The 14,630-nt window shown below is 45.3% G+C and overlaps 1 protein-coding gene across 3 annotated transcripts in view; it reads right to left on the bottom strand.

Annotated features, from left to right (window-relative positions):
- WASHC1 (WASH complex subunit 1) overlaps positions 1-14,630 on the bottom strand; it is a 37,368-nt gene that overhangs the window by 3,629 nt on the left and 19,109 nt on the right. For all 3 annotated transcript variants that reach the window (XM_064736557.1, XM_064736564.1, XM_064736548.1), the window contains 4 exons: positions 7,234-7,345; positions 6,401-6,547; positions 1,954-2,090; positions 921-1,056 (listed from right to left, as the gene is read on the bottom strand). In XM_064736557.1, coding sequence (XP_064592627.1) covers positions 921-1,056; positions 1,954-2,090; positions 6,401-6,547; positions 7,234-7,345 — 532 coding nt within the window. The remainder of the gene's footprint in view (positions 1-920; positions 1,057-1,953; positions 2,091-6,400; positions 6,548-7,233; positions 7,346-14,630) is intronic.

The raw sequence follows: 14,630 nt of genomic DNA, 5'->3' as shown, positions 1-14,630 counted from the left end.
GCACATCAGCTACCCCTACAGCTCTGTGCTTAGCAGTTACCTCCTGCAGGCCAGGCTTGGGAAAGGCAGACTGCAGGAGGAGGAAGTGGAGCACCCTTCTTAGTTTCACAGTAACCAGTGAACTCTGAAGGGTTCACACACTAACTGCTGCAGCCTAAATAAACCAGTCCCTTCTCCTCCAGAAGAGGATGGTGTCTGAACAATTTCAAAGATTAAAATGCACAAACCAGTAGTTACAGGGGTTTGCTTTTGTGTTTAACACACAGGCAACACAGCAGTGATGGTGCACGGTGAATAAAGAGTTCACTATATACATTATATCACTATATACATTATATCCTCCAGTCCAACCTGATGAACAAATGATTGCCAGGCTCCTTTTCCCAGTCCCAGCAAAGCTGGTACACCCCATCTATGGCCTTTATAAGGTGCCAGGTACCAGTCACATGTTGTGGCAGCTGGTTTGGTGCACTGCCTGCCCCTTGTGTACACCAAGCAAAGCCCTTTGCTCAGTCTGGCTGGCCAGACTGGTTCTGTTTGCACCAGTAGGCATCCCTTCCCAGCAGGAATGATGGGGATCCCACTTCACCCCAGGGACCTTCTAGCAGTGGCACATCACCCTCACACTCTGAGGCTCAGGAGGTGGCACAAGGGAGCTGATATCCCATCCCATTACTCTCCTTTCACCACTCAACAAAGGCCTGAGCAGAGAGAAATGCCTGCTAAGTGTGAGGCTTTTGTCTCACTCATCAAGCTCACACCAGGACCTCAAGCACAAAACCAGGCAAGGTCCTTCTGATAAATGAATACTCTGCAGCCCTGTAAGGGGCTTTTGTCCTACCTGCTCACCACCCTATCAAAGTCCTTTCTTTTCACAGAACTGAGCACAACCCTCTGAAATGTAGGCAGCTGCCTCTCACCTGTCGGTCTAGCTGTCCCCGTTTGGTGATGGAGAGAGGTGCATCAAAGAGCTTCTCTTCTGTCTCTGTTTCTAAAGCCACATGGGTCTTGGTCACTGCTCCAGCCAGGGGATCCAGGAACACATACTTCTTGTACCTAAGGGCAGAAAACAAGTATTTAGTGAGAACCAAGGCCAGAAGAAACAGTGTACACAAGAGGGCCTTGGAGGCAGAGACCTGACTTCACTCATAAAGCTGGAACATGCTGGGCCTTCCAGCTTCCTTCTTTTAGCTCCATTTTTCTGCCTTTCCCCTCCACAACCAGGAGGCAAGCAGCTCCCCACCCTGCCAGTGCAGCCTCCAGACTAATTCTACAGCAAAGCCCCATTGTAGTGCCACCATGACCAAGCTCTCCCCTTTTCACCACCTGGCCTGAAACCATCCTACAGCCTGCAGCAGGACACCAGTGATTTTTCACTCAGGGTCCATGAGGACAGACAAAAAGGAGAAATGATCCATGGCTCAGGAGAAGAAAGACAAGGTCCAGCAGCTGAAAGCTCAAGAAGAGCTTAAAGTAGCTCTTCAGTAAGAGCAGAAAGAAGAACCATGATGTGAGTGGAAAAGGGAACTGCAGTGAGGGAGGTGGTGGAGACATTAAAGCAGCACAAGCAATAAAGTAATGCTGTGAGGAGTTGTCAGGAGAAGCAGCAGTACCTAAGCTGGCACACAGGGCAGAGAAGGGCAGGCATATCTCAAGGCTGGAAAGAAATCAGATGTACAACAGAAAGAACTAAGCAAAAGAAAGTGCAAAGTTGGGTTGAATCAGGTGAGTAGAGGATCAGGAGGGGACAAAATAACTGCTTCCACCCAAGGCAAAGAGCAGGGAAGGTTCCCAGCTAGAAGCCAGCAGAGAGGTATCAAACCCTGTCCTATCAAGAGCCTGATAGGTACCATCCCCAGGAAAGCAAGCAGTCACTGCAATGCCTGAGGAAGAGAAAGCTCCTCTGAGACAAGCAGGGGCAGGTGAGCAGCACAGCACTGCTCCAGCTCTCACAGGTTCTCGGTGGTATTGAAGAGTAGCAGGGAGCTGAGGGAGCTGATGTTCCTGGGAAGGCTGCCCAGGCCTTCTTCTGCATCATCCTCCTGGTGAATTTTGGTGCTCACGCACACAGGGAAATACTTGAGCTTTTCCTGCAAGAAGACAGATAAAAGGTGGTGAGACACTAGAACCACGGCTGCTGAGGCAGCTCTCCCCAGCCACCACACCCCACTGCATGGTCTGGGAACCCTGCTGCTCCCTCTCTATCTCCCTTTGAGCTAGGAAGTACATGGACAACATTGCAACCCCTCAATCATGAAAAGTGTTGGCAGTTCAGACTGGCAGCAAGTGCTTTTGCTGCCATGGATGGGTCATGCTGAACACACTCTGGCAAGTATCCACCAGAGTAAAACCACCTCTCTGGCTCTGTAGTCAGAGGCAGGGATCAAGCACCACAGCCTAAAAGGCTTTTGTTACAGTGTCTCCAATTACAACACATTTTCATGCAGGCAGAGTTCCCCACACCTCTCTATTACCTCCCCTCTGTTGCCTTCACTTGATGTTTTAAGAGCTGTGATTGCCCAGGTGGGGTAGGCAGGAAGGCAAAGGAAAAAGAGGTTAGGAAAGAACAGAGTGCCTGCACTAGGCAAGAGATCAGGCAGAAAGGAGAGCACAGGCTGGAACGTGTGCCAGATGGTTTTGCAAAGCCTGAGGGATTTGCAGGAGTTTTCAACTCTAATGAACTGAAATCTTCTCTCTCTCAGTTCTAAAACTTCATGCATAATATATAGAGCTCCCTTTCGAAAAGGACTTATTACATCTGAGCTGCCTGACTTTTACAGAGCACAGGGGTTGCCATCCCACATCAGAGCAGTGCTTCAGCTGCCGTGACAGTGCCCGCTGCCACATGCTCTGGGCATGAAGCTCAGTGCCCACAGCACTCTGCTCCAGAGGGAGCAAAGGCATCAGTTCCTGAACACAGACACTTTGGGATGAACAAACCTCCACCTCAGACCCCTCTGTAGACCCCTCCTCAGCCCCCTCACCACTCCACACAGTTCTTTCTTCACAACTAAGGCAAGCAGCAGTCTATATTCATAGCAGGAGAAACCAGAGCACTCTGCCAGGTTAAGTAACTCGCCACACCTGTGGTTTTCTTCTGCCACCACTCCAAATACTGTCCACAGATTCCTACTGCCTCACTATTTCCATCATCCCTGCACCACCCCATTCTCTGAGTCCCTCTCCCCTCCTTGTACTTGTGTGGGAGAAATGGAAACCACTGGTGGTTCAGTTTTAAGACCACATCTCAGGGACACAAGCAGTTCCTGCTGATTGAAATTTCAGTCTTGAATCTGGTAGCCAGAAATCCAAGGAAATGGCTTAGTCACAGTTCAGTTAGTCCACTAAGAGTTTATATGATGCTCTGAGACTATAAAATGCTATAAGAAAGGACCTGCAAGGTTTTGATTTAATTCAGGTTCCAACTTGTAAAAAATACATTGAAGTTAACACCTTCTATTTTTTAATGGAAGCAAATAGGCAAAAATATATAAATTCTTATTTAGAGATTGTAGAAGCAGAGACTCAAAAATGAAAGTTCTTTTGATCATTAATATTCATTTCCCAATGTTTAATTTTTTAAGCATGAGGGAGTACTGAGTCTTTTTGCCAGAACTGTTCAGATACACTTAGCCCTCAAGTCATTTATATATCTTTTTTAATTCTCTCTTTTGTATACTTCAGTTAGCACTGGAAGATTGTGCATCACTGTAAGGGTGTAGAGAGAAAAGAACCATTACCTACATTTACTTACAAACCTCATCTAAGGAATTTATAAAAGCACTAAGTATGACTCTTCTGAAATGTGAAATATAATCCTTTTAATTTAAATGCAATCAAAGTGCTAGTCTTACTCAAGTACCTAGATACGCTCTGAAATTTGGAACTTCCACACACTGTCAAAAATATCCTGCAACTGTGAATTCCACAAGTTAAGGTGCCATTTAAAAATTAGTTTTCTTATAGGAGCATTAAGTTCTTATGCCAAAGTCTGGCAACCTTGACATACTGAAGCCATGGGGGTTGCTTGAAAGCTCAAACACCCCAACCTGGGGGCTGGCACCTTGGCAGGATCACACCCCCAAGGACACAGCATTTTTCTTCTAAAGAACCTACAGTTAAAAATATTTAAAGTCATTCTGGTTCTTCATTTAATTAAACACACACTATTACAAATGGAATTGGTGGATGTACCAGAAATCCCATTCCCCCCACACCAATGGAGTGCTGAGGCCAGCTGGGAAAGTATTTCAAGATGAGGAAGTGACAAAAGCCTGGTTTAGCTTCCACATGCCTATGGTGGCTCTGGGAGAGGCAGAATTCACAAGGACATGCCAAGTTACTGACACAAGGTTACTCCAGCAGTGGGTGGTAACTTTTGCTTGGACTTCTTCCCATGTGCAGCACCCAGACACAGCTCCCACCACAAAGGGAAGCCCCACAGGGCTGCAGCCAGCTCCCAGCTGAGCCCTGCCTTGCTGTACCCCTGCATTGTGCAAAGCAGAGGGATTTCCAGGCTCACCACTAGCACTGTGTTTCTGGCACTCTCACCCATCAGTGCTTACCTTACCTAAACAGCATCCTCTAAACAAATGAGTTTTCACTTGCTTGGGGTTGAGGGGGCAAGAAGAAAATCCAAGGGGGAAGAATTTAAAATCAACTGCAGACCCACACACATTTCCAACTCAGCTGCTTACCCACCACAGCAAAACCCCTAAAGCTGCCACCACTTCCCCTCAGACTGACATCAGCAGAGTTTGCTTTCCTGATGAGGTGCTGTGTGCATGTGGAGTTTAGCAAAGGCCACTGTGCTCACAGCAAAGAGGCTTCTCTTTCATCAGAACTGAAAACAGGCAGTGAGCCCCTGCTGAAAGCCCTGAATAATTGAGGAAAGCCTAAATGCAAACATTAGACTTCTCCCTGTCACATTTCATTACTGCAAGGCTCTGTGCTCAGCTATGGCTGAGAAGGGCCTGTCCCCCTGGAATGTGGTCAGAGCTTGGCCACGCCGAGCCCCATTCAGCACATCAGCCCCTCCATCCTTCACCACTGACAGCAGCATCCCCACCCCACAGAGGAGCTCGTGTGTGTGAGCTTGCCAAGAGTGAACACTGCTGCATGAGGCAGACTCAGCAAAGCCAGAGAAAGATCAACCGTTCCAAAAGAAGATCAAAATTTGGGTCACAGGAGGGGAGCAACAAACATCCCCCAGGGCCTGAAACAAAGCCCCTGTGGTGATGGCAGCTTTAGTCACAAAGGGCAGAACATGGCAGTGGTACAGACTGACTGGGACTGGAAGAGATGGCATCCCAGGCACATGGCTGTGGGGAATGGCATGTGCACCATGCCATTTGTGGGATACAGCATTTTAACAGCTGATGTTCTTCTCAATCCCTTCCCTGTGCAAGGGGCTGTACTTCAGCACCAGCCCTTCAGGGTGGGAGCCCATCTCCCTGCCTGCTCCCCCCACTCCAGAGGGATGGGGCCACCATCAGACAGCAGCACTCCCTGGCAGACAGCAGCCTGTCCCATGCAGCTCTGCCTGTGCCACTGCCAGGACTGGAAGGAAGCAGGAACCCTGCTCAAGTTTGCCAGCTCTCCATTTGGCCAGCAATGCTGCTTCCTTGGCCTGGCTGAAATATTCATAACTACCTCTCTGTGTGAAGTCTCAACTCCATTAACACTCAGGGAAGTTTAGCATGATAAATTATTCAGTGGCAGTTTTATTTTTGGCCAAGTCACACAAGGATGAGGAAGGAAGTCTCTTTAGGGGTGGAGAGCAGGGAAGTTGTCAAACTGATCCTTAACCTGCTAGGAACAGCACATCTGCTACTCCTGACACAGCACACACACAGCAACTTTTAAACTTTAAGCACAGCAGCTCTTCCTCCTGTCCTTCCAACCCAGGGACAATGCCCAAATGCAACGATTTCCTGGGGCAGAAAAATGCTCTAATGAATGACTCCTTTTTCTCCTGACACTCACAAGCCTCCTTGCTTTCCCCCTCTCACCAGAAGTAATATCAGAGCCTTCAGAAACTATTTCTGAAACAATTATGAGCTTGATCCCAGCTGCCTCACTATGCACAGCCAAAGCCTTGAGCCCAGGCAGCAGCACCCACCAACACCACTTCAGGAAACAGCAGCACTTCAGGAAATGGAACTGCTCCAGACACTTGGCAGGGCACAGCCACCCAAACTCTTGTACTGACATGGCCCTCTCCAAGTGGCACCTCCAGAAGCTTCCCAGTCTGACCTCACACCCTCCCCATTGACAGGCCAAATGAAAATATGTTCTACTCCTAGCCTATGTCCCAAAGCCCTGGCCCACTTTATCAAAGAGATTAACAGCCTCCAGGTTCTCTTTGCTTGTCCTTCCCAAGGTCTGTTTTCCTCCTTACCTGCAGAGCTTTTTCATCCAGCATTTGGTGTTTGCTCTGAATCTTGTGTCTTGGCCATTTCTGTTTAGCTGGGTCTTCTGCACCAGCAAAAATTGAACTGTACTCCTGCAGCCGTTCAGGGGCTGGATACTTGGCACTGGAAAACACCTATAGAGAAACAAGGAGGGACTAAAAAACCCCAACAACTAGGCAATCCTACAAGGCAGAAACACATGGAGAGGAGCAAACATGCAAACTGAGCCACCAATGGACAACCTTGGAGTCAACAGGCTCCTAAGGGCTATGTGCACAGACTCAATATGCATGGGCTGCCACTTCTGAAACTGGAATTCCAGAGCTTTTCTCTCTCTATAAAAGGACTAGGAGATCACTGGCAAAAAGGCTTCTACTGGCAGGAAAGGAGTTGGAAATACTGTATAAAATGGAGCAAGAATGGGGAAAGAAGGATTTTCACCAGTTTTACATGGCTCAATGGGATTAAGGTGCACTAAAGGGAGTCCCTCTGACAGCAGCTTTCATTCAAGTAAATGTCTATGAGCCTGAACTGAAGGAGTTAGTTAGGCTTAGGTCAGGACATTCTTTTCTCTTTCTCAGAAAACAGCTGGGACAGAAACCTATAAAGGCTACATAAAGCCTGGAGCTGTGTGGCTCATGGGTCTAAAATTCATCCATTGGCCAATCAGGAATGGGATTCTCACCACAATCCTGCTCAGCAGTAAGGCATGGAGAGGTGAGTGGGCAGTAGCTGAGCACCTTTTCTTCTCCAGAGCTCATGTCAGGAGCAAAGAAAGAAGGAAGAGAAGAGGCCATGCAGCCTCCACTGCAGTCACTACCTTAATAGCCTTCTTGCTGCCCTTTATCTTCTCAATCTTGGCCTGGGCGAGGGTGACTCTCTCCCCAATGGCCCGGAGCTGTGCCCGGCTGGCCTCCACCCGCTGAGAGATCCTAGCAAGGAGGCAAGGACACTTGTTGAGCTGAACAATCAGTGATTCTTTTCAAAACAGCACTCCCCAGCCCCTCAGAGAAGGTATGTGAATCTCAGGGGAGTGGGTTGTTTCACAGTGAAAACAGTGATGGTTGAGCCATGCTTGTATCCATCCCATTGAGAGCCTTAGGTAGTCCAACATGAATAGGATTAATCCATGACTCACAGCATGATGTTCCTGTGGCTGTTTGGGGCACAGAAAGATGGAAAACACAGGGATCATTTAATTATTGCTAAGCAGATCTTAGAGTCAAGGCCTTTTCTGCCTCTCTTCCCACCACAGGGAGCTGGGAGGGGATACAGCCAGGACACCTGATCCCAAGTGACCCAAGGGATGTTCCAGACCACATGGCATCATGCTCAGCATATAAACTGGGGAGAAAGTTGGCTGGGGTCCCCTGCTTGGGGACTCACAAGCTTCACAAGTTGGTGGTGAGCAATTGATTTTATTTGCATCACTTGGCTTTCTTGTGTTGCATTTCTCTCTATTTTTTATTATTTTCCTTTACATCATCATCATCATTATTATTATTATATAATTTAACTGTTTTTATCTCAACCCATACCACTAGATCAGCATCAGAATGCTTTGGGATGCTGGGAGCAGGCATCAGCTACAGCTAATGTTGGAGTCACCTTCTCAGAGGCCTCCTTTCCTATTCATAACCAGCAGATTCTCCTCAGCTACAAGGGTAAAAGCTGAAAAGTCTTCTGAAGTTTCACCCCAGTTCCACTGGATCATTCTGTGCCTGTGAAAAGCAATCTCAAGCATTGTCTTTAAATTTCACCAAGAGTCTCTCTTTGCTTTTGAGGAGAGAGCTCTCATGTTCTTTTCCTGCTCTAATTCCCTTCAGTAATCAATTTGAGAATCAGCATTTAGCCATGATTCCCAATTCCAAACTGTACCAAATCCATCTTTTCCAGTATTTTCACTTTGGGCAGCACATTCTCTCTTATAGTATAGAAATATAACCCCCCCTCAATGCAGATAGTGAAAAACAGCAAGAACAAGCAGCCTGTTCTCCTTGTACCATTCTAAAAAAAACCCCTCACTTTCTCTAAACTTGAAGTATTTCTGTTTGTTTATAGCCATGCTCTCCTCTTCCTGGAGGCATGAAAAATCCTTCCTTATGCATATGGCATGATAGCACACAGCCTGTTTCTACCTTATTCTGCTTGGAGTGGGAGATGAGCAAAATTGAACCTCATGAGATTCTCCCTCTCAGAATTACTCTCCATTACCCCATTTTATTTTAAACACAGTCTAACAGCTTGTATTTTGTACCAACACTGAGTACAAATCTGTTCATGATTTCCTTCCCACACCCTCCCTCTGCCTCAGTGGAGTAAGTTCATATCAGTTTTACACTTGATAGGTTCTCAGAGTAGTTTCTGTTGTTCCTTTCAGTCTGCATTTCCTAGCACCTGTCTGCAGCAAATTTCATGTGTCACAGGGCTGTCCCATTGCCTCGTTTTGTTCAAGTGTGAGATGCCTCTGAAGGACCTAAATCTTTCCTAACTGCTCTCACCAGCAGATTTTTCCCACCTCACAGTTCACCTCTTTTCTAGAGGTTTCATAATAGTATTGATTGACACTATTTCCAGTACTGCTCTCTAGAGGCATCTGACTATTTTTACTCCCTTCAAAGCTGAAAAAACTGAGTCATTTATTTCTGCTTTGCTGCTCTCCCTCAAATCAATGATGCAATTTTCTCTCTCACCTGAGAGTAGACCTCTCTCCTACAAGAACTCCACAAAGCTTTCTTGAAGCTCCAAATAAAAGTGAGGTATCAACTGCCTTTTAGCCAGTACCCTGCTGACTTCCAGACACAATTTTCAGCATCTGACAAGGCACATGCTTCTCTCCCAGAAGGAAGTGCTAAGCAAATAGTTATGCAAGCCCAGGTCTGGAAACCAATAAGTGTTCTTCTCCCTTTCACTTCATGAACATGAGTGGGTCCAGTGAGGCAGTCAAACACCTCCCTCACTCCCTTTCCTGCCCCACATTACCCCCAGTGTTTCACCAGGTACCAACCTCTTCCCTCAAAAAAAAGAGGGGAGACATCCAACCCCACTGCCCACCAAATGCCTGTTCCCAGCATAAGCTGGGGAAGTTGTCCAGTGCCAGCTCAGGTGTTTCAAACCATGATGGATCCTCTCTGAGGCACCCTGTACATTCTCCTCTCAAGGATTTGACAGGACAAATCCCACTGACCTTATAGGATCTGCAAAAAATCTTCACCTGAGGTGGTACAGATGCAGGCCCACAACACAGAAGGAATACATATAATTCTACAGAGTTATTTGTTGCTGAATAAGATAACTTTGAAATGAAAATTAAACTCCCTCAGTCCAACCAATCCAAATTCCATGTACAGGCTCCTAGAAGTGCATGACTGTTAGCATGAACAGCTCAAGATACAGCTGTATGTGTTAGTTAGAAGAGATCATACACCATATACCTTACCAGAAAAAATACATGGAGAAACCCTCCTCATGTTTGATCAACTATTTCTACTGCTGTGGAAACTGAATTTATTCAAAGCACACAACCAGCTTTTGTAAAGAAAGGGAACAGGAAGGAAGGGATGGAGGGATATGGCTGAGGATTTCAGGGGCAGTGCTGGAGGAAAAGTGGCATTCAGACCTTAATTTCCATTAAAGAGAAGACAAGGACAATTAGGACAAGAGGGATTAAGTGTTAATAAAATGGCCCAATACTGCCTCTCAATCACCATGAGCATCTGAACCCAGCCCATGCCTATTTTCTTAGTCATTGCTGTGCTATTTTGCTCTCAGTGCTCTTTTCTGCTTGAGAAACGCCTTCAGTTAAATTCAACATGACTTTGGAGTTGCAAAGGAGCAGGAGGCTGCAGCCCCTCCCTTTCAATAGGATGTGCTTCATTCAGGACAAGTGAAAGGTCTCTGAAAAAAGGAGAATGCATCACCTACCTTCAAATGCTGGGCACTGAGCCAAATCAACCTTCCCCTCCCAGTGTTTTTCTTTGGGGAAGCAATACACATGGCAGATTAAATCTATCTACTGGATTATCTCTTAATCCATACAGACTTTTATTTTTTGATCTAAGCAGATATTAAAGCCAACCTTTCAGCTGCTTTGATTCAAGCTTTCACTTTCTCTTGTCCCTCTGAAATGATTTTGCCCTCAAGCCCTCTGCACTTCACCCCCAACTTAGCTCTTGTTTCTCCTTTGTCCTAAAATCCTCATCCTGCTGTGTTTAAGCCACTCTCCATTTTACAGGCAATTTTCTCCAACTGCCACAGCAAGTTCCAGGAATACTTCCTCGCAATTCTTGGGAACCTCTTGAGGGCCTCTCTTGCTGCCCCCCTATCCTCTGTCCCATCTGCAACCACAGAGCAGATCTTTCCTCTTACTCTGTTATAAATCCTCTGATAAATCTCTCATTCAGGTGCCTACTGAAAGACTTCCTCTGCTGTTTCTGTGTATTCATGGTGGAAAATTCACTGTTTCCTTACTCCCACAGGAAAAAGATTTGAGGCATTGGGAATCTGGCATCCAGGACACTGGATACTGCCATTATTGCCAGCAATGCCAGTAATGCTACATTTGTATGCAAGTCTCCAAGCACTTCACAGTGCCAACCCAAAAAATGGTGATTTTTATCATCTGTATCTGCTAAGGATCAGACAGCAACAGAAATAAAGTTTAAAATCAGAGAAGGTTTAAAGATAGGCCAACAGATTCCAAGACTGGTGTCTGAGAAAGACAGAATTCAGCTGCAAGGAAGCATCACAGCAGCCAGAGACCCTTTGCTCTCTATGTTGAACGTCCATGTCACCCAAAAGTGACAGGGATGACAAAACTTCTGAAATGGCAGAGAGGACAGGCAAGCTGCACACCAAGGTGAACGAGAAAGGTTAGGCAACAGAGGCTGGAGCAAACCTCTCCAGAATACCAAAGAACTTCATTTTCATGTCTGAAGTATAAAAGTAAGTGATCAACCAAGGAGAAAGAACATTACAGAGCAGAATGAGAAATGAAGTTGCACAGGAGGATAAGGCAGACGAAGTATTAAATTACTTTTTCCTTAAATGAGGATTGTACACCTCACAGAAAATCAGGCTTCTCATCACCTCCCAGCCCAAGCTCCAAGCCTTAGAGATAGCAGGGTGATGCTTGGCATTGCTGTTCTAAACTTCAGGGTACATACAGTAAATTTATTCTATAAAGCCTTGGCTTCTTGCCTAAAAGTCAAGCTACCTTTTTTTTTTTTTTGGCTAAATGACGTATGCTTTTATTAAATTTCTCCCTTACTGCAGGAGGCATGAATAAGAAGGGATTGAGTTTATGGTTGCTGTATTTTATTTTGTTCTCAGACACTCCAAGCAGCAGGTACTGGAGCAGGGTAACAAGGAAAGAAAGTGTCAAAATGAAGACTGTGAGAAGCCCACTCCCCACTCCAACTCAGCGCTTCGGCCCCTGCAGCTGGCAACACCTCAGGATCAAGATGGGGAGAGGGAAGGAAAGTCTGCTAAGACACTTATGGTTCACAGTATCCAGGGAAGCATTCAAAATCAGCTCACAAAGCCAATTCACCTCAAAAGTTTGAAAGGCAAAAAGGAAAAATACATACTCTTATGAAGAGCCAAGCACATTCAACCACTCGTCAAAAGATCAACTTGTTTGCTTTCTGCTCTTCTCTCTCCATATTTAAGCAGTTTTTAAAGTCTTACTTCTTATCTGAGTAAGTGCAATCAGAAACTGTCATCATACACCATCTCTGACAGAAAGAAGTCCCAAGTGAGGCTGTGTAATCAACGTTCCTTCCTCCATTAAGGGTTTGGGTATTATACTAATTAATGTTTATCTCACTCTGATTGCTCCTCGAGCCTGATTTGCAGGTGCTCCAGCATTTGCATACTGCCCTGTTCCTGTGATGCTGAAAGGTCTTGCAGATTGGAGAGTGATCAAGGTTGCCAGGTTATCCTCAGCAGGATCCAGCATATATCACTCTCCACAGGTCATGTTCTCACACAAAAAACATTTCATTTCCATGTTTAATCTCTCATTTCACAAGGCACTTCCACTACTGTGAATTAAGTTTATGTAAAAACTGGAAACTCAGAATTCTGACCTACCATCACAGCACTTTTCTCCCTCTTCCCCTGCAGCTTGCTCTCCTTCCCAGAAAAGCAGCTTCTCTTTTTTTTTCTTTGTAGAAAAAGGTCACAAACAAGTTCCTCTTTAACCTTCCAAGCATTTTACTTGTCTCATACCACTGACTGGTCTGAAAGCAGATGCACTTTTGTTTCTTTAGAAGAAATACATATTAAATAGAAAGTCAGTGTATACTATGCAGAAAATCTGTTTGCAAATAAAGTACACCATTATATTTTTAAACTATACAGGCTACTTTTGGTCAATCTACTCCTCCATTAACAGTGTTAATAAACATCTACAACACAGGTTCTACCATCACAGTGACAACTTTTGGGAAAGATGATTTTAAGCCTCCATTACTTCTAAAAGAAGCAATGGAGAAAATGGTTCTTTACCAGTGCTGCTGGAGTTTCACAGGTGACCTTTTGAGTTCCTCCACTGGCAGTGGAATTGCTTCCCAAAGCAGCAGCCACAGGAAATCTTGAGATATCAGGCAGCTGATGATAGTATAGAATCACAGAATCACAGAACAGCTTGGCTTGGAAGCAACCCAATCATCATCAGATGATCAAGGTGGTCAGAGCCTTGGCCAACCTGCCCTGAATACTCTGAGCAACCTGTTCTCATCACAGAACATGTCTTCATTATATTTAGTCTGAATCTACCCTCTTAATTTAAAACCAGTACAAGCTAAGAAGTTTGTCCTCATGTTTCTTATGAACCCCTTAGGTTCTGACAGCCTGCAAGGATGTCTTCTCCAAGTCATCTCAGCTCTCTCAGCCCCTCCTCAGAGGAGAGGAGTTCTAGTTAACTGACACTACTACTGTAACCAGTAGAAGTTACTAGGGAAGTATAGTTTGTTATCTTTAGAGTTTCCACTCATCCTTGAAAAAATTTCTTAAGTATTTACTCACTGAAGCTTAATCTTTTGTAGTAATAGCCTTAAGTGTTTTCAGTTTTGTTCCTCTTTTTTTTAATCACTTGTCAAAGGAGGGCTAATCCTGTTTGGACAGAATTTTACAAGGCTGTCAAAAATAAATTTTGTTTCCATATTGCTTGAAGTAATAGATCATACTTGGCAGATAGCTTGAGAAGGTGTTTTGGCACCTTGTAACCTTAAATTAATCAACTGTGTGTACACAAAGATTAGGTTTCTCATTCTCCCATCAAAGCTCCATTCTCAGGCTAGCCAAAGATCTTCCTCCCTGTTCCCATTGAAAGGAAAATGTGTATCACTACAGAGTCACAGCAAACATAAGCAGTGGAGAAATGCCCAGGTGACCCTGTTGTGAACTATATCTGGGGTAGGGAGAGCAAATGTCTTTGAAAAGATCTGAGATTCCTCTGGATCACTGTGGGTACCATGTCTGATTCTACACAGACAATATTTCTGTTAGACAGCTCACTCTTATTTGACATTATGCTCCAGTTTCCCTACCAGCAATAGGAGGCAGATCAGCCTGTTCTGAAACTTCTGTGCCCTATCTCAGGTGGGGCTGCAAGAGAAATTCATAAGCCACCAGCCAGAAATACTGTTTGTTCTGAGCTTCACCTGAAGGCAGCAACAGCAGGAGAGGAGCACTGACAGCAGCCACCCCAGCCCTTTTAGGCTGTGCCTCACTTGACCAAAGATCCATCACCATCATCATGTGGCAGGAATGACATTTGCAGAGCCTTCCTCCCCCCTAGCCAGGCAGTCAGGAAATTTCTTTTATTCCTAGCTTTCCCCCATACTTTCCAAATGATTTAAATCAGTTTTCTTAAGGTAAGTAGTACTCAGCTATACATGTGTAACAAAACACAATGAAGTGATCATCTCTAAAGGTCTTTCCCTGATGTAAGGCTGAAAATATCAGGAAAGCTGAGCTCCCACTCCTTTATTGGGATGGAGGTTTCTCATACTGTGACAGCACACAGCACAAACACTGCTCTCAGTCTGTTCATCTCACCAAAACAAGTCATTGTCATCAAGAATAGGAATGCTGAGCAAAACATGCCTGCCTCCAGAGCAGAAAATGATTCCTGGTGATAGCAGTTCCCATTCTCACTGTTCTCCAAGAAAAGCACTGCTTTTCTTTGCATTTAATCAAATATCCTCAGAA

Source organism: Zonotrichia leucophrys, chromosome 1A, assembly GCF_028769735.1.
Source record: "Zonotrichia leucophrys gambelii isolate GWCS_2022_RI chromosome 1A, RI_Zleu_2.0, whole genome shotgun sequence".
In the NCBI taxonomy this organism is placed as follows: domain Eukaryota; kingdom Metazoa; phylum Chordata; class Aves; order Passeriformes; family Passerellidae; genus Zonotrichia; species Zonotrichia leucophrys.
Note: the sequence above shows the minus strand (reverse complement) of the source record. Positions and strands in the feature narration are given on the sequence as shown.